The 21,944-nt window shown below is 40.9% G+C and overlaps 1 protein-coding gene across 5 annotated transcripts in view; it reads left to right on the forward strand.

The window, feature by feature from the left end:
* TRIM24 (tripartite motif containing 24) overlaps window positions 1–21,944 on the forward strand; it is a 138,620-nt gene that overhangs the window by 108,308 nt on the left and 8,368 nt on the right. For 4 of the 5 annotated variants that reach the window (XM_084638429.1, XM_084638427.1, XM_084638426.1 and 1 more), the window contains 6 exons: window positions 1,266–1,401; window positions 4,372–4,444; window positions 14,653–14,821; window positions 15,471–15,784; window positions 20,280–20,412; window positions 21,354–21,428. In XM_084638429.1, coding sequence (XP_084494555.1) covers window positions 1,266–1,401; window positions 4,372–4,444; window positions 14,653–14,821; window positions 15,471–15,784; window positions 20,280–20,412; window positions 21,354–21,428 — 900 coding nt within the window. Of the gene's footprint in view, window positions 1–1,265; window positions 1,402–4,371; window positions 4,445–14,652; window positions 14,822–15,470; window positions 15,785–18,381; window positions 18,524–20,279; window positions 20,413–21,353; window positions 21,429–21,944 lie in introns of those variants that run through there. The other variant, XM_084638430.1, reaches the window with a different exon arrangement.

The raw sequence follows: 21,944 nt of genomic DNA on the forward strand, positions 1-21,944 counted from the left end.
AATATACAGTGCTAGGCTGAAATAATTTTTCTTCATCAGCGCATTCAGTATTTTTTTTTCATATGGGTGGGAATGGGTGTTAGGAGCTCATCTCCCACAATTTGTGTGTGGTAGGAGGGGAAGCAGTGTCATAATCTTGCTGTGTTTTATCTAATAGACTTTGAACTGGAATACAGCAAGAGTCTCTTCAGATTACTACATCTTTATCAGAGGGCCAAGTTAGATATTTTGAACTTTAAGCGATCTACTTCATTGTGTCAGAAACAAGAAAAGTGCACTTTAACAGGTCTCAACAGTTTATGAATAACTGAAATTTCATATCATTTCAGCGGTAATTTGCTATTCATCCCTGTTTCTTCCTCCTGTCTCCTGGTCCTTCTGAGTTGCTCTCGGATCTTGGATAACCTTTTTATCTTTTATTTTTTTAATTGAAAACATTGGCAGAGGCATTGTGATAGGACAATGTAATGAGAACTGGATACCCCATCATTTAAAATTGTTTTAAGATACTTAGTTAACACACTCAAAACACATCACACTCTGCAATCATAAACATGTAATTTGAATCCATGACAAGTACTTTAACATTGTTCTTCATGTACAAGACTATCAGCAGCTCTGTTTCACTTGTGTATCATTGAATACATGCTATTGGATACCTCACCATATTAGTAGTGATTAAGAACAATGTAATGTGCTTTTTGGAACACTTCACAGTAGTCATATCATCACACTAATCTATAGTGTCAAAGGTCAGTGCAGCCTCTACAGGTGGATTTGCAAGGTGCAGCTTGCCATGTGAATGCTTTAGAAAAGTATGATCCTAAAGTTATTTGTGTTTTCTAGCCAAACGCTCTTATTTAGAGTATTTGTGTTTCAAAGGCCATTTCTCTAATCCTGCAGCATGTGTGACAATTTCAGTGGGCTGGGATGATAAATTGGAACTGGTTTTGCTCTAAAACAGGTGTCTCATTTTTCTGTCCTTATGTGTCATGGCTGAAAAGACATAACCACTTAGCTGACACTGTGTACCTTTTCTACTGAATATGCATGTCCTCTGGCCAGGATGTGGAATGTGTTGGGTTGCTTATTGGGTGATTCCTGAATTAATTCTTTGAATTGTATATATTTGCATGTTCTTTTTTAATTAAATGAAATAAATGAGCATGTTGAAAGAGGGTGTGGAAGTGCAAACTAAGATAAGGTGTCTATATTGATCACAGTATTTTTGTCTTAACAATAACCTCCCTTCTTGCGTCTTTTAGATTGAGTGTTCGGGAAACATTACACTGGATAACATTGTAAGGAAAGATGGTATTGTGGAGCAGAGCCAGCCAAAACCCCCTTCAAACAGAACCGTCCAGTCACCAAATTCATCAGTGCCATCTCCGGGCCTCTTGGGTATGGTGATTAACCTGATTTTAAATGGTGTGGTGGGGAATCTAGCACTTTACTCCCTGATCTGAGTTCCCATTTATCAACTTAATGCAGGGGTGGGCAAACTTTTTGGCCCGAGGGCCACATCTGGGTTGCGAAATAATATGGAGGGCCAGGTAAGGAAGGCTCTGTCTCCGCAAACAGCCTGTCCCCTGCCCTCTAGCTGCCCTCTCCCACTTCCTGCCCCCTGACAACGTCCTTCAGAACGCCCGACCTATCCAACCACCCCTCCCACTTCTTGTTCCCTGACCGCCCCTAACCACCCCCACCCCCATCCAACCCCTGCTGCTCCCTGTCCCCTGACTGCCCCACCCCCTGACAGGCCCCCCCGGGACCCCTGAGCCATCCAACCCCCCTCCACTCCTTGTCCCCTTACCGCCCCCTCCCAGGACCCCCATCCCTAACTGCCCCCCCCCCCCCAGGACCTCACCCCCTATCCAACCGCCCCTGCTCCCTGTCTCCTGACTGCTCCCCTGCCCCCGAACCTCCGCTCCATCCAACCGCCCCCTGTCTGCCCTCTGGGACCTCCTGCCCCTTATCCAACCCCCCTCCCTCTGCCCCCTTACCATGCCACTCAGAACAGCGGGACAGGCTTACTGGAAAGCCAGGGAGGTGGGCGGGCACAAACTGCGCTGCTGGCGTGGCTGCGGGGAGGGGCCAGGGGCTAGCCTCCCCGTTCGGGAGCTCAGGGGCCAGGCAGCACAGTTCCGTGGGCCAGATATGGCCTGTGGGCTGTATTTTGCCCATCTCTGACTTAATGTATTATTATCATCATGCCTTCTAGCTTATTACGACATACTGACAAATTCAGGGCAAGGGAGAAGGCTGGCATTGATCAAATGGGAGATGAGGGCCTAACTAAGAGTTTTATCTTTGTGGTCAGAGATTAAAAGATCAGATCTAGTCTGATCTCCTGTGTATCACAGGCCACCATGACCATTCAGCACTCGCACACTAAACCCAACAACTGAAATTATACCAAAGTATTACAGCCCATAGGCAACTATGCTATTAAGTGCCACAAGGAGAGAACAGGAGGGACAGAATTACATCAATACCCAGGCCCCCCATACTAACAGGTAACTGATATACCCAGATAATCCTGGTAAGTGACCTGTACCCATACACTGCAGAGGAAGGCGAACCCCTCACCTCTCCACAGTCACTGCCAAACTGAGACGAAAATTTCATCTCAACCCCCCATATGGAGATCAGTTAGACCCTGAGCATGTGAGCCACAAGATTTAGATAGCTGTGATGTGAAGCTCTAGGCAGAGAATGGAGTCAAAGTTGGTAACCAAGTTACAAGCCTGAGTGATAGGTATAATGGTGATGATGTCTACTGTGACAAAGAGAGTTAAGTAGCATGGAGGACTTGTAAGGGGAGACAGAATTTGGTTTGGGCTATGTTTTGCTTTCGTTGATGGCAAGGGAATCAGAAAGGTCAGAGCAACGAACTAATGAAGAATTGGGTGGAGAGAGAAATTTTGTAGTCAACTGTGCAGAGAAAATTGTTGCATCATATGAGTAGATGAGGAAAAGATGTAGAGAGAGAAAATAAAAGTGGTCTGTTAGTGGCCTGGAAACTAGTGGAGGAAAAGAGAAGGAGGTTCAGCCATTGAAAGGCTGAATGAATGACTATAGAGATGGGAAAACTAAGAGTACAGAGTTGTGAAAACAATGGGAAGGTAACAATTTAAGAAGATGGAGTATGATCAGCTATCTGAGATGGCTGAAAGGTTGAGGAGGATGAGGATAGAGTAGAAACACCAAGGTTTGACCATGAAGAGGTAGTTAAAGACAATTAACTTAAGTTAAAGCAATTACAGTGGAGTGGGGAAGCTGGAAACCTGAGTTGTGGTGGTAGGAGGATTAAGATCCAAGTCAGGGAGAGGGACATGAGGTGGTAGTTGTACAAGGTAGGATCTAGGATGAGGAATATCATAATGTGTTATGTTGTGTGGTAAAGGTACCTAATGGGACTGTGAGGTTAAGGAGAAAGGTGAGGAAATTGCAGGAGGGGAGTATAAGTTTGTTACGGAGGAGGTTCTTGCCTCTGGGACTTTCTTCAGGGATGCTCATGAGTGGAGGAAGAGGAAATTGGGTTAGTGGAATGGATTTTACTGTGCGAGAGACAGGTGAAGGAGTACAGTATGATGGAGAGAATTGAGTTGAGCCACTGACAGCTGAGTCCTACAGCAGAGTGGTCTGGGAATGCTGAAGTCATGGAAGTTAGATTGGAGGTCAGAGGTATAAGAGCAGAGGACAGATGGAAGATGAGGTTGTGGTTAGAGAGGGAACTCTGCTATTGTGATATCAGACGGAGAAGTGTTTAGTTGTGGGTTGAAAGAACACAAATACAGTGCAGAAGCTGTGAACATCGCAAAATGTCAGACTTCCTGAGGTTACTCCTTTCCTAGTTCCAGTAGTTAGTTAAATTAGCACTTTATACATTCCTGTATTACAGCTATGTATTTGCTGCTTGTGAAGCATATCTTTCCAATGAACATACCTACAGCAGTAAAATAATTCTTTTTGCCACTTAGCGGGTGGTGATTTTTCCATCTGTCAGTAAGTGCGTGCATATTCACTCTCTCTGAATTTCATTATTTTGCCTTCTCTAATACTTTTTAAATAAAAAGAGTGAACAAATACTCTGGATTGGAAATGTGCAGGATAAGATGTCTCATTCTTTTCTAGACTTGGGTTAAATGAGTAAAGAATGACCAAAGTCACAGTAGAGGTGAGGAAGAAGCATATTCTGGTCTGTTTTACAAATAGAATGTGTAGGGTGGTCTGAACAATCAATATCAAGAGATCAAAATGAATACTTATACACAAATCTCTATGTACTTCTCTGACAGAAAATTAAATGCAAGACTTCTTGTATGAACAAACCTGGTTGGGTTTTTTCTAATTTAACCTGTTTTTTAGGACCAGTAACTATGACCAGTGTCCACCCTCCAATTCGCTCACCCAGTGCCTCCAGTGTTGGAAGCAGAGGCAGGTAAGCAGACCAGTTGAAAAAAACATAGCTTCAATCTCAAAGGACACTATATGCATGTGACCGCAGTTGACAGAAGCTTTCACCAGTAATCTATGTCGAGGTTTGCCATGTTATTTCGTCTGAGAGAGCATTTCTGATGGCTTTATTGTAATACTCTTCAAGGCCTAAAATTTAGTTCTAATTTCATATCTAATTTTTAATGGCACATTAAAGACTTGTAATGTGTTAAACATATGGTAGCTGTGAGATTGACAGCTTGATCAGATGTTTTGATAACCGTGTACTGTAAATAATGGTGTAAAGTTCATGACAGTTACACAACTGTTTCTTTTAAAGTCTGAAGCAGAAAATCCTCACTGAACCATAAGTAACTTCAGAGGAATCAGCTTTATAGAGAGGATTATAAATAGGAAGCTTTAACCATGATGCGGTCAGTTAAGTGAGTACTAGATATTTTGAGACACAAAAATAAAGAAATGATTAGGGCTGTCAATTAATTGCAGTTAATTAATTGCAGTTTTAATTGCACTGTTAAACTATAGAATAACAACTGGTTTCAAAGTAACAGCCGTGTTAGTCTGCATTTGCAAAAAGAAAAGGAGTACTTGTGGCACCTTAGAGACTAACCAATTTATTTGAGCATAAGCTTTCGTGAGCTACAGCTCACTTCATCGGATAACAACTGAAATTTATTAAATATTTTGAATGTTTTCTACAATTTTCACATATATTATTATTCTGTGTTGTAATTGAAATCAAATTATATATAATTTTATTACAGATTTTTGCACTGTAAAAATGATAAAAGAAATAGTATTTTTCAGTTCACCTCATACAAGTACTGTAGTGCAGTCTTTGTTCTGAAAGTGCAACTTACAAATGTAGATTTTTTTTGTTACATAACTGCACTCAAAAACAAAACTGTGTAAAACTTCAGAGCCTACAAGTCCACTCAGTCTTACTTCTTGTTCTGCCAATCGCTAAGACAAACAAGTTTGTTTACATTAACAGGAGATAATGTTGCCCTCTTCTTATTTACAGTGTCACCAGAAAGTGAGAACAGACATTTGCATGGCATTTTTTGTAGCTGGCATTGCAAGGTATTTACATGCCAGATATGCTAAACGTTTGTATGTCCCTTTGTTCTTTGGCCACCATTCCAGAGGACATGCTTCCATGATGATGACGCTTGATTAAAAAAAAAGGCGTTAATTAAATTTGTGAGCGAACTCCTTAGGGGGGAGAATTGTATGTCCCCTGCTCTGTTTTACCCGCATTCTGCCATATATTTCATGTTATAGTAGTCATGGATGATGACCCAGCACATTGTTCATTGTAAGAACACTTTCACTGCAGATTTGACAAAACGCAAAGAAGGTACCAATGTGAGATTTCAAAATATAGCTTTAGCACTCGGCCCAAGGTTTAAGAATCTGAAGTGCCTTCCAAAATCTGAGAGGGACGAGGTGTAGCGCATGCTTTTAAAAAGTCTTAAAAGATCAACACTCTGAGGAAACTACAGAACCTGAACCACCAAAAAAGAAAATCTGTCTGCTGGTGGCATCTTGACTCAAATAATGAAAATGAACATGTGTTGGTCTGCACTGCTTTGGATTGTTATCGGTCAGAACCTGTCGTCAGCATGGATGCATGTCCCCTGGAATGGTGGTTGAAGCATGGAGGGACATATCAGCGCATTTGACATGTAAATGTCTTGCGATGCCAGCTACAACAGTGCCATGAGGATGCCTGTTCTCATTTTCAGGTGACATTGTAAACAAGAAGCGGGCAGCATTATCTCCTGCAAATGTTAAACTTGTTTGTCTGAGTGATTTGTTGAACAAGAAGTAGGACTGAGTGGACTTGCAGGCACTAAAATTTTACAGTGTTTTATTTTTGAATGCAGTTTTTTTTGTACATAATTCTAGATTTGTAAGTTCAACTTTCACGATAAAGAGATTGCACTACAGTACTTGTATTAGGTGAATTGAAAAATACTAATTTTTTTTACAGTGCAAATACTTGTAATAAAAAATAAATATAAAGTGAGCACTGTACACTTGTATTCTGTGTTGTAATTGAAATCAATATATTTAAAAATGTAGAAAACATCCAAAAATATTTAAATAAATGGTATTCTGTTATTTAACAGTGTGATTAATTGCGATTTAATTTTTTAAATTGCTTGACAGCCTTAGAAATGATGGAATATTCATGAACAAATAGTTAGACAATGCTGTCTGAAGAGCAGGTCTGTTAATGTGTTCCAGTAAATCAGGGCATACAATTAATATAGAGTTAATTTTTCATGTTGAGAAAAAGCAGAGAATATGTTCGTGCTGCTGGAAGTGGAAGTTCAGATACTTTTAACAGAATATTTCTTGTTGTTTTATTTATATAGTAAAAGTCATGAAGGGTCCGTATATTCTTATGAGGTCCAAGTTAAAAGTTTTATTTATACATAAATTTTGAACTACATTAGATATCTGCAAAATCTACTCTCACAAAATAAATAAGTTTTAGTTCAAGAGATTGTCCCTGTAGGAGCTCCATGTGATGTGCATGCACCTGTATGCTCTTGACCAGAGACTTTTCTGTTAGCAGTGTCTGCAGGTCGATGCCTCTGTGTACTCGGGTATGAGGGCATGTAGGAAGGAGCGGACCTGCACCACTCCAATACCTTCTCAGTTGCCCATAGCTCAACATGGAGTTGTGTAGTGTCTGCTATCTAGCTGAGGCAGTTGCTTCTTTATATTCTTAGTAGCTTCTTTTAGTTTTTGTTTCTTAGCAGGGTTTGTGCTTCTATTCTGTCCCTCCCCTTCCTGTGCCACACTCCTTTTTTTTTGTTTAAGGTCAGGTCCTTTTGTCCTCAGGTCGTCTTGGCCAGTGGCTTGCTTAGCAGGTTATGCCCCAAGGCCCTAGGATTCAAGCCTTGCTAGACCTGCCACAGGTCCTTCCCCTCAGTGATGGAAATGCGAGCTGCCTCCACTCCCTTGCAGAAGCCCAGATCCTGTCCAGATGCAGGATTCAAGAGCAGATCTTGTAAACTGAGGGAAGACTATTTAAAACTGCTCCTCATGGAGTGCTCCCTTAGACCTGCGGGATCCAACTTCCCATTTTTTACATCAGATTCAGCCCCACAGAGTACTCCAGAGACTTCATGTGCTCTGCTCTGAATTCCAGAAACCAGGAGCTAGATTTGGTCTCTCAGAAGACTGCCAAACATAAGAGACCTCACTCCCCGATAGACTAAGAGGAGAGAGAAAAGTCTTCATTTGGACCTGGGATTAGGGAGACCTCATGTCCTGGTGTAGCTATCAGTGAGTCTCCCACTGGGCATAGTGCTAAGATGTTGGTACTGTTGTTGGACTTCCCTAAATGGAAGAACTCCTCGAAGAATATGGAGTCTTTGAAGAAACCATCTCACCTGGCACAGTCTGACATCACCAGGTCTCTCCAGAATGAGCAGGCCTATCACTGGTACCTGCAGAAGTGGAAATATTGCCAGATTTGATGCGCCCAAACCCCCATATCTCCTTCCAAATCTTCCCTTATGTTCATTCTCTATTACCGTCTGAATCTAAAATCTGCTGGGTTTGTCCCAGAGCTCTGTCAGTGGTCACTTAGTTGCTATCACAGCATTCCACTTTCCAAATGAAGGATTTTCAGCACTTGTCTAGCGAAGACCCACTAAATTGACTGCAGATCACTCTCCCATCGACTCCTGTACTCTACCGGATCAAGAAGACTGGGTGGAGTTGATGACATCGCGTAGTGTGGACCCCACGGTAAGTAGATCTAAGCTACGTCTATTTGAGTTACGCTATTCAGGTAACTCAAATTGCGTAGCTTAGATTGAATTTCCCCTGTAGTGTAGACAAGGCTTAATTCTTCGCACATCCTACAACCATGACATTTTGATTAAATAACTAGACCAATATAAATTTAACTTGACACACATTAACTTGATTAAAAACTGGCTAACTGATAAGTCTCAATGTAATTGTAAATGGGGAATAGTCATTGAGCGGATGTGTTTTCAGTGGGGTTCCACAGGGATCGGTTCTTGGTACTATGCTATTTAACAATTTTATCAATGATGTGGAAGAAAACATAAAATCATCACTGATAAGGTTTGCAGATGGCCCAATAATTGAGTAGGTGTGTAATTCATGAAGAGGACAGGTCACTGATTCAGAGGAATTTGGATTTCTTGGTAAACTGGATGCAAGCAAACAATGTGTTTTAACGTAGCTAAATATAAATGTATACATCTAGGAACAAAGAATGTAGTTCTGTCCTTGCATGAGGGGGAACACTATCCTGGGGAGCAGTAACTCTGAAAGATTTGGAGGTTGTGGTCTAAGTCCCCTCTAAGCTGTGTGGCTACGCAGCTGCCTATTAAGCCGCACGCCTGATGAGAGATGCTTCTCCCCCAGACCTGCTGCGGCGGAGAGAGCGCCTGTCCCCGCCAGCCCTAGCGCAGACCTGCCCCAGACTTGCCGGGGGAGAGGAGCCCCTTGCCCAGCCCAAGCCCACTGGAGCTGCCAGGAAGATGAGGTCCCCGTGTGATTGTGACCTATAGAACTAATGCAATCCTGGGATGTATAAACAAGGGAACCTCAAATAGGAATAGAGGTTTTTTTACCTCCGTTTAGCACTGGTGCACCCACTGCTGGAGTATTGTCCACTTCTGGTGTTGACAATTCAAGAAGAATATTGGTAAATTGGAGAGAGTTCAGAGAAGAGCTACAAGAATGATTACAGGGTTGGAAAACATGTTTTATAGTGATAGACTCAAGGAGCTCAATCTATTTAGCTTGACAAAGAGATGGTTATTGTGTGAGTTGATTTATAGTCTATAAGTACCTACATGGGAACAAATATTTCAATCTAGGGCTAATCAATCTAGTAGAAAAAAGAATAACACAATCCAATGTCTGGAAGTTGAAGCTAGACAAATTCAAACTGGAATTAATACATTTTTAATAGTAATTAACCACTGGAAAAATTTACCAAGGGTTGTGGTGGATTCTCCTTCATTGAGAATTTTAAAATCAAGATTGCATGCTTTTCTAAAAGATCTGCTTTAGGAATTATTTTGGAAAAGTTCAGTGGCCTGTATTATTCAGGAGGAGGTCAGACTAAATTAACACAAAGGTCCCTTCTGGCCTTGGAATCGGAGTCTGTGAAATTTCTTAACAGCTTCCTTAATCAGTTTCCTCCAGTGTAGGACCCTGCTCTACCAAGGGACCTCCATTTGCCATTTAACACATTAAGAGGGCCCACTTTTGAGCCCAAGGCAACTTGCTTGTTCCTGCATCTGTCCGTCAAGTTTTCATTTTTTGTGGCAATGACTTTGCCCAGAATGGCTGGGGAACTGGAAGCCCTCATGGCTGACCCACCATATACAGTGTTTTATCCAGACAAAGCTACGTTGCATTCCCATTCTTGTTTCTTCCCTAGAGTGTCATTAGAAGTCCAAATCAGTCAGGATATTCAATTGCCAGTTATTTTACCCCAAGCCTTACCTTTCCAGGGAATAATCCAGTCCCTATAGCCTATAGAAAAGAACAACGCTGGCCTTCTACCTTCACCAGATTAAGCCCTTTAGGGTTTTCCTTAGATTCTTCATTTCCTTTGCTGAGAGGATGAGGGATCATTCTATTTCTATTCAGAATATCTAAATGGGTTTTGGGGTGTATTTTGACATGCTATGAGTCCTCTGGGATACACGCCCTCTTAAAGTCACTGCTCATTCCACTAGGGCTCAATCCATTTCCATAGTATTCCTCAGAAAGGTACCCATAAGACAGCCACCTGGTCTTCTGTTCACACGTTCTCAGAACATGATGTATGGACCTACAAACTTACTCTAAATGTGAGCTCAAATGGAAAAAAAAAAGAGTTTAAGTTCATAAGATGTCACAATAACTTATAACAAAAGTTGAAGGGAAAAGGTGCAAAAGTGAGATTCCAAATTAAGGACTGTGTTAAGATCATCCTTAGATTTTCAGTTCCATACTTGTTTTCTATGGACCAAAATTGATGTGTCGAAAACTAGGCCTGATTAGTGGGCAAAATGAGGAGGAGAATGGGTTATCCTATCCATAGTGTTCCACGATTTCAGTTTTTATTTGTAAAAAGGAAAGAAATCCAGGAATTTTTCAGTGTTTATTTTCCAAACATTAAAACCAGGATAAAATCGGTTTTAAAAAAAAGAATAAAAAGCAAGAAAAAAGAAAAACAAAAAAAGTTCATAATATACACATTTTACTACAGTGCAACTGAAACTTTTTTATGTACAAAGGTATTTTTTGGTCTCTGTCAGAGCTAATAGCTTTTCAAGAAATCCTGGTTTGTGTACACTCGCATAACTTTCTTCCAAGTATCCACACTCATTTTGAGCCCCTTGTGCTGTCTTTGAGGTAGTCCAACTTTGAAAATAAGCACTCTGCACCAATAGATCCAGGGGGTACAATCAAAGCTTGCCATGCCACTTCGCTGATGTTGGGAAGTGTGTCTTGATGACTGTTCCAAAAAGCCAGCACACTGAGTTTCAAATAGCCAGGGTTAGGTATGCTCAGGTAAATTGTAAATTTCCCCTTTCAGACTTGAAGTTTCATCTTTAGTGGCAAATGGTGGAAACAGTCTGGCATAATGGCCATAATCTGCTGCAAAATTCACCTTAAGGAAGGAGGTGTAACACCTGGATGACATTCCAAAACGAGTCTTCAGCACCAAACACTTTGGGTTTCCCATTCCTTGCTGAGCATTGTGTTGAAGGTTTTGAACTCTTTTTTTGATGTTCTCGTGTTGCAAGGATTTCCAGAAACATCTGGGTTTTCATGCTGTTTCTTCTGCAGCTTTTGTGCTCCATTCTGAGATTTTGGCTGTCAGGATCTAGTAAACATCTGTAGGGGCAAATGTGTTGTCAGTAGTTGGAGTAACTCCAGAGTTTTCTGTGTCACACAGTGATTCCAAGTTTTCAGCAATGAACGTCATCCCCTTGGTACACAGTTATTTTGGTTATTTGCCAGTCTCTTCCAAGTTTCTGCTTTAGAACCAAAAAACTCAGGATGATCCAGGAGACGCACTAGCACAGTCCATATGTTGTTTATATGACAGGCAGCAAAGTACAAGTTCATCCACCAATGTGGCACAAAAGGAGTAGGTAATCGGCAGTCGGCTTGTCACTCATCTCGCACTGTGTAAAACAAAGCCTTCAACTTGTTCACGTGCTTGAAAATGGCCCCACATGCAATGATGCAAGATTTCATGTCTTTCATTTCTTCTGTAGCAGTAGCTGCTGGCAGCTCAATGTTAGTCAGATGAGCAGGACAGGTAATAATAGCAATTCTGGTTTCTGGTTGAGTTTAATCTCCCGTGCAAACTTAGCCATGCAGGAAGTTAGTTGTGGCCCTGTTTTCCCAAGTCCCTTGGTACATGTCAAACATGTCAGTTATTGCTGCATCAACAAAGTGGCTGTCAGCTGAGGGGATGAATATCCCATTGGCACAAAATAATGCAGGTTTATTCGCTTTGAAATAAAAAAACCAAAAGGCCAAGAATCGGACGGTCCAAAGCATCAGAAGACTTGTCAAAAATCAGACCAGACACCAAATTTCCATCAATTCATTCCATCGTTTTAGATACTAAAGAATCATTTTCTTTCAGATACTTATGAGGGAGGTTGTTTGCATTAGGAAGGGTTTTTGTTGCTGGACAGTATTGTTGCACTAAGTCACCAATAGGCCCCTCTGCAATTAACAGCGGTTATCCAGCGAAACAGAGCATGCACACACTCATGCTGTGTCCTCTTTCATTTAAAACCCTGGTGAAAGCTCCAGATATTGACTGTTTATACCAAAGCTCACTTTCTTATTTAAGCTACTTGTGTTGCTTGCTCTTGATATGCTTCTTTATTCTGTCAGTGTGAGCATTGACCTTGACCTCAATGCTGCAGTACTTGGAGCGTAATGCATCCTCTTCACTCCCACCTTTACTTTTCTTGCAAATTTCTAAGCACTGATTTTTCTTGTTGATATTCAGGCATAGATTTGCGTTTTTGCCCCATGTTTATCTTTTTTTACCTTCTCTATCTTTATCTGTGGAGGATTGATCATTTAAATTCAGTGCCAAACTAAAACAGATGTGAAGAAATAAGTGGCCAGCATCTACTTGTGAGCCAATTTGATTTTCCAACCGTCGCCGCATGTGTTCTGTGTTTTATACTGCGGATCTGCTTTAGTCTCAGAGCTTCAGGACACAACAATCACATAAAGTTAGTGTTTAACAAAAATAAGTACCCCCCCCTAAAAATTGAGTGGATTGATAAACGGGTGTAAATCAGTAAAAACTGAACTCCTTTAATTAAAATAAGTGATACTTTATTGCTGAAAATTGGTAAAAACTGAAAATTTGGAACACTGTCCATCCATACTTCCCTTCTGGGGTCCTCAGAGAAACTTTGGGAGAAAAATTGGCTACTGGAGCAAGCTTCACCATCTGGCTGCCACCCCCACCTTCTCTGGGAGCTCTGGGCCTTCATTATCCTGACCAGGCCACAGAGAGGAAGCCAGATGACATCACCACACCACCAGTTCCGTCGGAATCCCAACCACCACCTGGAATGAGAGACATTGTTTCCTGCCCCCACATATACTTTTCCTTCCCTATCTTACTTATTTTATTTTCTCTCTCCTTTTTCTTTCTGTCCAAGGGCCTGGCTTAGCTCACCAGGGCTGTTTGTTTTGCAACACTGCTGTAAGCCTACAACTAGAAAGAGGAAGCTAAATATCCTAAACATCCCAATGCTGGTACAAGTTTGCCAGTCTGAAAGTAGCTGATAAGACTGTGCTGTACCTGTTTTTTCCAGCGGTGAGGATGCAAGTAAGAGTCAACTCCGAAGACAGAACCTGCATTTTTTTTTATTTTTGCTGCTGTTTTCTCTCCCCTATTGCGTGCTTGTCCTGTTCTGTCTTTTAGGGGATCAGACTTTAATGGCAGAGACCTCCAACAGTGTTTATAATTGTTTAAAGTTGGGTTATTTTAACACTTTTGACCCATATATTCTATCTATATTAATACAATATGCTTTAGTGTCTGCTTCCAGAGTTAATGTGGCCTTTGAAGCCATTCTACGCTGTACTGAATCCACCTCCTCAGAACCCTCTCTTCCATACTGAGGTACTGCTTGGGTGTTTCCTCACATGGAGCTCCCATAGGGACAATAACTCAAAGATGGAGAGTTTACTTATTTTGGGCAGGACCTGGAATTCTTCAAGGTGTTAGGTCTCTATGGGTGCTCCACCATCTACTCTCCTTTCCCCTCTGCATTGGAGTCCTACCATGCTCAAAAGTGGAGAAGGAACTGGAGTAGCATGGATCTACTCCTTCCTATAGGCTGTCCTACTGGGGCACGAGGAGGCATACAGCCCAGGTGCAGACCCGTGGCCACTGTTAACTGAAAAATCTGGTCATGAGTGCATGGACTTAATGCACATCCTTGTGTGGAGCATCCGTAGGGACAGAACATCTCAAATAATTCCACTTACTGTATATAGTAAGTAACTTCTCCTTTAGGGTGCAGTCTCCTATGTTTTGAATTAAATTGAAATTCCATCGTAATTTAAGGTTAAGATGTCCTTTCTCTTTTTGTTATGATTATGCACAAAAGCAGTGACATGAAACCTGATTCTGAGGGAAGGACCTGACTGGATATAGTCCAGTGTGTGGTGTTTGAGTGGACGTTGCTGGAATGACACTTACTTTCTCCAAAAATGTAACTGTTCTCCTCTCAAAAACTTCCCAAAATACTGCTATTTTTTAGGTTTTGTTAAAATTTGTATTGGGTGGAGTTTAATGAGAAGTGCATTCACCATGGGACCTAAACAAACCAATGCTGTATTCCAAACCTCTGACCTATAGAAAATAAAACTCTGAGCAGTTCTGCAGTCCTAGGATTAGATTAGCATTTCCCCCCTTTTACTATCCTATTTTAAAAAACCTGAAGATTTTGTTCTATGGTGGGTAGCGCGGTAGCCTCAAAATGTAGAGAATGGAAAATACTGTAGTATTCCAGGGTCATGAGTCTTAATCACTACAAGAGGTGTGATTTTTCTGAAAGCACTGTGCTCTCTTGAATGGTGCAGATGATGTCCAGCAACTTCATTTCTCTTCTTTCTGCCTCTTCTCATCCTCTATAGCTCTGGCTCCTCCAGCAGGCCACCAGGAGCTGATTCTACACACAGAGTCCCTGTTGTCATGTTGGAGCCAATCAGGATTAAACAGGAGTCTGGTACATCCCACGAGAACTATGATTTCCCAATTGTTATAGTGAAGCAAGAAACAGATGAAGAATCCCGGCCTCGGAATGTAATATTAACAATAATAAAGAATCTCTTCTGAGTTTGGGTTTTGGGGAGGGTGTTTTCGTCTACTGGAAATAGAATAAATTACAAATATTCTGTTAGAGCGTTACTCTTAGGTGTTAACTTTAAGGGAAGCACATAATGTGTTAGTGGGTGTGTGTTGTTGGGTTTGTTTTGTTTTTTTTAAAAAGGGATGAAGTGAGATTCCAAAACAAGTTATATTTCTTAATAAACTGGGATGACTAAATAACTGACATGATCAGACTACCATAGTCTGTGGGGATCTGGGAGGTAGGGGGAAATCTTATAAATACTGTAAATTCTTTCACATGGTGTTTGGAGATTTTGCTACTACTAATGCATATGCTCAACTTTAGGAGTGCAAGACCTATTTGCTACTGGAAGATTATTATAGTTTTCTATTGGAAGCAGTTTTTTAAATGTCAGAGCTAACCTACTTGGGTCCTGTTATACTAGTTTGCTGTATTAAATTGGCTGAAGCCATAACAGTGATAATTCCTGTGTAGAGGTAATAAGGGGCCTGACTAACAATACATGTGAAAAAAGTAATGTTTTTATTTTCAATGAGTTTATGCATTGATAATTATACCTGACAGCCTGGCATCTAGATGTATCTTTGCGTTTTCCTACAGACCAACTTTTCAAGAAGCATACTCACCTCACTGCTATTGGATAGCAGTCATAATACCACTTCTGACAAAACAGTCTTAAGAACAGATGCTCCAGATAGCACAGGTGACCGACCAGGGATACTTCAGGAGAATACCTCCAGTGGGAAGACAGCATGGATGGGTACCCCTCACATTGGAGACAGCAGAAAAGAGGATGACCCCAATGAAGACTGGTGTGCAGTGTGTCAGAATGGAGGGGAGCTCCTGTGTTGTGAGAAATGCCCTAAAGTGTTCCACCTTTCTTGTCATGTCCCTTCACTGATGAACTTTCCTAGGTAAAAATGACCAAATGAATTTTGCCAAACTTTGCTCAGAAGAAACCACCTTTGGGTTGTGAGGCCAAGTACAGGACGTTTCTGCCCCAAAAGATAACTCTAAGGTTATCTCTACACTACAGCTTATGTTGGCATAATTCATGTTGCTCAGGGGGGTGAATAAACCACCCCCCGAGCAACATAAGTTACACCAACATAAGCACTGGTGTGGACAGCACTATGTCGGCAGGAGAGCTTCTACCACCAACATAGCTACCTCCTCTTGGGGAGGTGATTTTATCATGCTGACGACAGAGCTCTTGCCTATTGGCATACAGCGTCTTCACCAGACACACTGCAGCGGCGTCGCTGCATCAGTGCAGCTGCATCCCTGCAACTCTGTACGTGTAAACAAGCCCTAAGAAAGTTTGAGTCGGTGAAAACCAGGATTTAACTAAATTTGAGTTGTGTAACCTGAACTAGTGCTGCTGCAAAAGCTATTATAAAATGCTGCAGTTTCTTGGCAAGATTGCTTATATCTGGGCCATCTATTATTATCTGTAGCCACAAAATTGGGCCATAGAATCACCATTCTAAACAGAATCCTTTAAGACAGCAAACCGTTGTTGTTGTTTTTTTTTTTTAATTCTTTCAAGAAAAAGCTCTAAACAGGGGCCACATCAGCCATAGGGCACAGTGCTTGCTGTCTGCTCATAATATTTTTAAAACTACCTCAGTAAGCACTGAGAAGAAGCAAGACTAATCTTTATAGGCCTTAATTGGTTTGTTGGAAGGCAACTGTGCAATTTGCTCAGCCCAGTTGGAACAATCAGAAGATTAAAAATCCATTTTTCTATTAAGTATAAATGTTTGAAAATAGATACGTATCCTTAGTATTTCTAAAGTTTATTATTGGTGTCAGCTGCTTTGCCAGAGTAAAAATGAAATTTTTGTGATACTCTGGTATAGGAGCATTGGATAAGACTTAAGCTAGTATTGAACAAGGATACAAATGTGTTTACCATAAGATGGTCAGCGTTCAGTGATTTGATATAAGTGTTAAATACTGGTTTAGTTTACAGTTTCTTACACTGGTCAGCTCTGCTTACATGCTTTGATTAGAATGATTGCTAGTAGCACATCAGGCTTTGAAATACCAGTTATATTCAAGTACTGTACTTAGTCTATGCACATCGAATATGTGCCTTTTGAATCTCCAAACTATGGGGCTGTCTTCCTTTAAATACAGCACTGTTATTTTGCTGACCATAACAGCTTTCTACAATTTTGTTTCCTCTGTGCATAAGGAAAGACTGTATGAATATGATGGATAACAACTGTTTTTTATTAGTTAAATGTTGTCCTCTCAGTGTAAAGGAAAATATCACTGTTTTCATGTCACATTGTACAGTTATTGGATTTTCTAAACATTCCAGAAATATCTTTCTAAAGTTTCAACTTTTCTTTGGCTGTGGCTTTTGCTGAGCTTATTCAATGGGGCAAAGAGCAAAAAAAGAAGTTTCCAAGTGGGGCTCAAATCTGTAAAGTGCATAGTAATACTAGTGGCCAGTACTCTTAACTCTGAGCAGTACCGTCACCGATACTGAGATTTCACACTTGAACTCCCATCTCTAAACCTGCCCCTCAGCCCCATCCCATCCTATCAACCTTCCCTCATTCCCTCTTTTGCCCCTTTTGCTCCTTACTGTCTTCTGGTCCGTTCCCTTCAAAATAGTTGCCCTGGACTCCAACTGCCTCTCCTACTTGCAGCCCTTCACTCTGACATGCTGTTACAGCCATTGCCTTGAATTGCTCTGCTTGTACTCTGTCTTGAATCCCTTTCTATCTGACATCTGTTCTCTTCACTCCACCAAAACTGCTGTCATACCGTGTCCCTAATGTACTCTTTTCATGGCTAAATATGTGTGAAAAGCTGCTAGGATTCAGAGAATTGTGAATTACTGTGTTACCCATCTTAGCCTCACCAAGTGAGTTTTGCTGCTGCTAAGCTGTAGGACAGCTCCCGGACACACAAGCTCGTATGCCTTGCCAGCAAACTCTTCAGCTCTCTGCCAGTCCAAACCTTGCCTTGTGGGTAAGAGAGTGAACCCCAGCTTCCCCAGAGATGTCTCCCTACAGCAGTGGTTCTCAACCTGCAGCCTGTGGGCCGCTTGCAGCCCAGTCAACACACAGCTGTGGCCCATGTGACATCCTCAGGGCCATACGGGTAGTATTGGATGCGGCCCACATAATACACTGTGGGTCGCATATACGTCCCACAATTGTAAATAGGTTGAGAGCCACTGCCCTATAGTGTCCAGCCCTCTTACTGAATACTTAGAGAAGTTATTAGGTTTGTTGCTCTTTTAAAGAGACAGTATACTGCAGGCAGGTAGCTTAACTGGGGTTAACACACCCTTCCCTTCAAACAGTGCTGAATTGGTTTATCGTAAAAGTAAAACAAGTGTATTTAACAAAAGAACATAGGATTAAGTGATACCCAGTGTAAGGAATAAAGGTAGAAAGGGTTACAAGCAAATAAAAGTAAAAATATGCTTTTTAGGCTAAAACCTTATTTAACAAATTAGACTCTCTTGTTCACAAAGTCTCTTTTCCAGCATGGCTGACCAGACTCTGAGATCTGTGAAGGGTCCTGGACAGAGTGCTTGGTTCCTTTGTCTCTTCAGGTGAAAGATAACTTGAGTTTGCTCCCCCTTCTTTATAGACCAGTGAACCTGTGAAATGTATTCTCTGGTAAAGTTCCCCCCCTTTTTTTTTTTTTTTTTTTTTTTGCTGGGAAGAGATGCCACATGGTCTGGTGAAGACTTCATGCTAGTTCCTTCCCTAGTAGTGATAGTTGGGTGGTTGCTTCCTCCCCTTGTTAGCTTGATGGCTTTCTTTACCTTTTATGTAAATACATTTTCAGTTGTCTTGATTTACCTTGGAGACACATTCCTTTGTCTTGGGTGGAGTATCTTGTCCTGCCTGGCACACATTTTAAGAACATAATTTTAGCAGGTTTCTAATTTTTCATATGTTACCTGTATATACACTATGCAGTATATCAGCGAGTTACTCTTAGACCTTATGGGTCTTAAAACTCCATCCCTCAGCACCAGACTTTTTTTTACTCTACCAACAATGCCAGGCTTGATTTTTTTTTTTTCACGCCTTCAATACATTTATTTATGCTTTCTTCAGTGAATGGAACATCTTCCCCATACTGATCCTTAAGGCTACTATTCTCTTGTGCTCAGGATCCATTTCTGCCATGATTTGTATGTATTTGAATATCTCCTTCCTCCATCCTTCAAATGTTTCTTGTTGTCTCAGAGATGGGCCGAGACTCAGATATACCTCCGTACTGCACCTAGCACAGGCTCCCTCTGTTACAGGTGGTTAGGTGTTACTAAAATATAAGTAGTTGTTAATTCTCAAAATAAAAGCAAACAAACTGACATTTGCCTTCAAAAGAGTTAGTCACTCATTACCTTCCAGGCTCAGGCTAGCCTAGGAGAAACTAGAAATCTTTTAATTATCCTAACAGGATGTATATCTGTTTTTCTGGAGGACTTGTAGTTCTGATGTAGGCTTTAACAAGTTTCACTGTCAAAAGTAATTTTAACTTGCTCCTGAAACTAACCCCAATGCCGGAGGTCATGTTTATATTATTAGATCAGATATGTGGTACATACATGCACATTAATACTGTACTTTTCACAATCAATCATAGCTGAATTCTGTCTTTATTCATTCTTGTAAGCAAGTTAATACAATTCAGCCATATTGTAGTTATCTGTGAAGATGCAGGTGTCTCTGTAAAGAATTTTACTAAACCACAAACATTCACTAGGATTGCTCAAGTATTTGAGGGCATAACTAATGGTAGGGGGGGAAGGGTAGTTAGCAAAAGTAGTTTGTGAACCATTATTCCCCTGCCATTTAGAGTTTTCTCTCAAGAATAACTGAGATGAGGGAAAAAAAAGCTGAAAAGTTATTTTGTTAAGAATAGAAAACTATAGCCTATAGGCTAACTTCTAATGAGAAAATATACTTCCCACAGGTCCCAACCTCTCCGTTGCTCCATTTTTGTGGTTTCTGAATTTGTTTTGCACTCTGCCTATTCTGTTCCATTTTTCATCCCAAAATTTTAATTTTTTCTCCTTTTCTCTTGTACTTTTTTCTTCAAATTGCCTCCTAACCAGCAACTGCACCTGCTGTTAAAATTTGAATTTAATCTGTCAACCCATATGAATGGTTTCAAAACTAGTGGAAATAGATGCTATTTTTTGGTGTAAAACTATTCCAAAAATTTCAGGAATGAGTGAGCTTTTCTTCCAAAGAGATGTCCTTTTCTATCATTATCCCTCCTTTTGGTGGTTGCAAAAAAATTGACACAGTGCAAAAAGAAAATAGAAATGAACAACTTGTCCAAAGGCATTTGGAAACCCTCTGTTGAAGACCATGAAACTTTAGCAGGTGCCCGGAGTAATATATCTGTTTTCCCCTTGTTTAGAGGAGAGTGGATTTGCACGTTCTGTCGGGACTTGTCAAAGCCGGAAGTAGAATATGATTGTGATAATCCCAATCAGAGCTCTGAAAAAAGAAAACTAGAAAGTTATATGGGATTGGCACCAATAGATCGGCGGGTGAGGATACGTTGTTCATTCAACCAGTCTGCTTGTCCAGTCGTTTTGTAAATGCTGCTTTTTATATATTTGGTGGTAGTAATAAGAGTTCACTGGAGGATTTCTAAACAGCTCTGAGAACTTGGCCGTACATTTAAAATATAACCAAGAATCACTGAGTGCTCTTCAGTTGTCTTGAGTAAGATGTTAAATATCTTTGCCTTGGTTTCCCACACCTGGAACAGGCCTATTCTGAAGGCTCTTTTTCATTCATAGAGCACTATGAAGTCTAAAATATTTTTTGGCGGGCCGCTGCATATCCCCAATATTGGGAGGTGCTCTGGTGTCGCAGTTGCATTAGTAGCAGCCTCTGGAGCAGGGTCTGCATGTTGTGTTCTCCCTTTGTGGCTCTGAATATTAGAGGTGAAGCTATAAAAGCCACCTCTGTTCCTTCCAACTGTGGCAGTGTGCCGAACAGAAACCTGGGCTCAGTCTCTTTGACCTAATGTTCTGGGAAAATTGTTTCCCAGAGCCTCTTGGTTTTTGTATTTTACCCAGTATTAGGAGATTAGTAATTTTAGTTAATGTTGGGTTCTAAGGGGATTTCTGCACTCTAGCTTTAGTCTATAGGTATAAAATGGAGGCTCCTACTATAAGGAGAACTAGAACTGAGGTGTGCTTCTCACCCTGCAGTCTTTGCAGCACCAGACACTCTAGGCAGAACTGCAGCCAGGGGGGCACTCTCTTGGATGGCGCTGTGGAAAAAACACAATTAGGCTTCTTGGTAATGATGATTGACTTGCTTTTACTGACTGTCTGAAATTTTCAGATGTGCTTGATTTTGTTTTGGGGGGGCAGGGAAGTATTAAACATCTGCCTGAATTTTTTAGCATAATAAATTATTAAAGGTAAAATCGCAGCATTCTCTAATACACAGGCATTCTTTCTTTCCCTATATACAGAAGTGTGAAAGGCTCCTGCTGTACCTCTACTGCCATGAAATGAGCCTGGCTTTTCAAGATCCAGTTCCTCCTACAGTATGTACATTGTCATTTTTGCCTTATAAAAGAGTCAGAGCACTTGGCACCAGCACTTCTGTGGGCGTTACTGGTAACAAATCCATCATCAGAAGAGTAATCTACTCCAGATATTTAATGTAACAAATATCAAAATGTAGGATAGCGGTAAAAGGTTGATACTAGATGCATGGAATTTCTGTGCTCACTGAATCCGAGCAGAGATTAAGGTGAGACTTAGTTACCAATTGCAGTAAATTAACAAACTTTACTATAAAGTGTACGCTACATCTTAAAAATCATGTGTTTTATGCATGAAACATGACTTAACCCTTAACTTCTGGTTTTCCCACTTCATCTTGAGTGTTGCTGCATTCTATTGAAATCAGTGGTAGTTGGCACATCGTTGAATTGCATAATGAATGGTGCTATTTACATTTAACAGCAGTGAAGCATTTATTTGTGTGAACTCAAAATGGAAGGAGAGGCTTGATCTACGCTACCAATGTATGCCAGTATTTTCCACACCCGAGTGAT

The sequence above is a fragment of the Lepidochelys olivacea genome (assembly GCF_965140295.1).
Source record: "Lepidochelys olivacea isolate rLepOli2 genome assembly, chromosome: 1".
NCBI lineage: Eukaryota > Metazoa > Chordata > Testudines > Cheloniidae > Lepidochelys > Lepidochelys olivacea.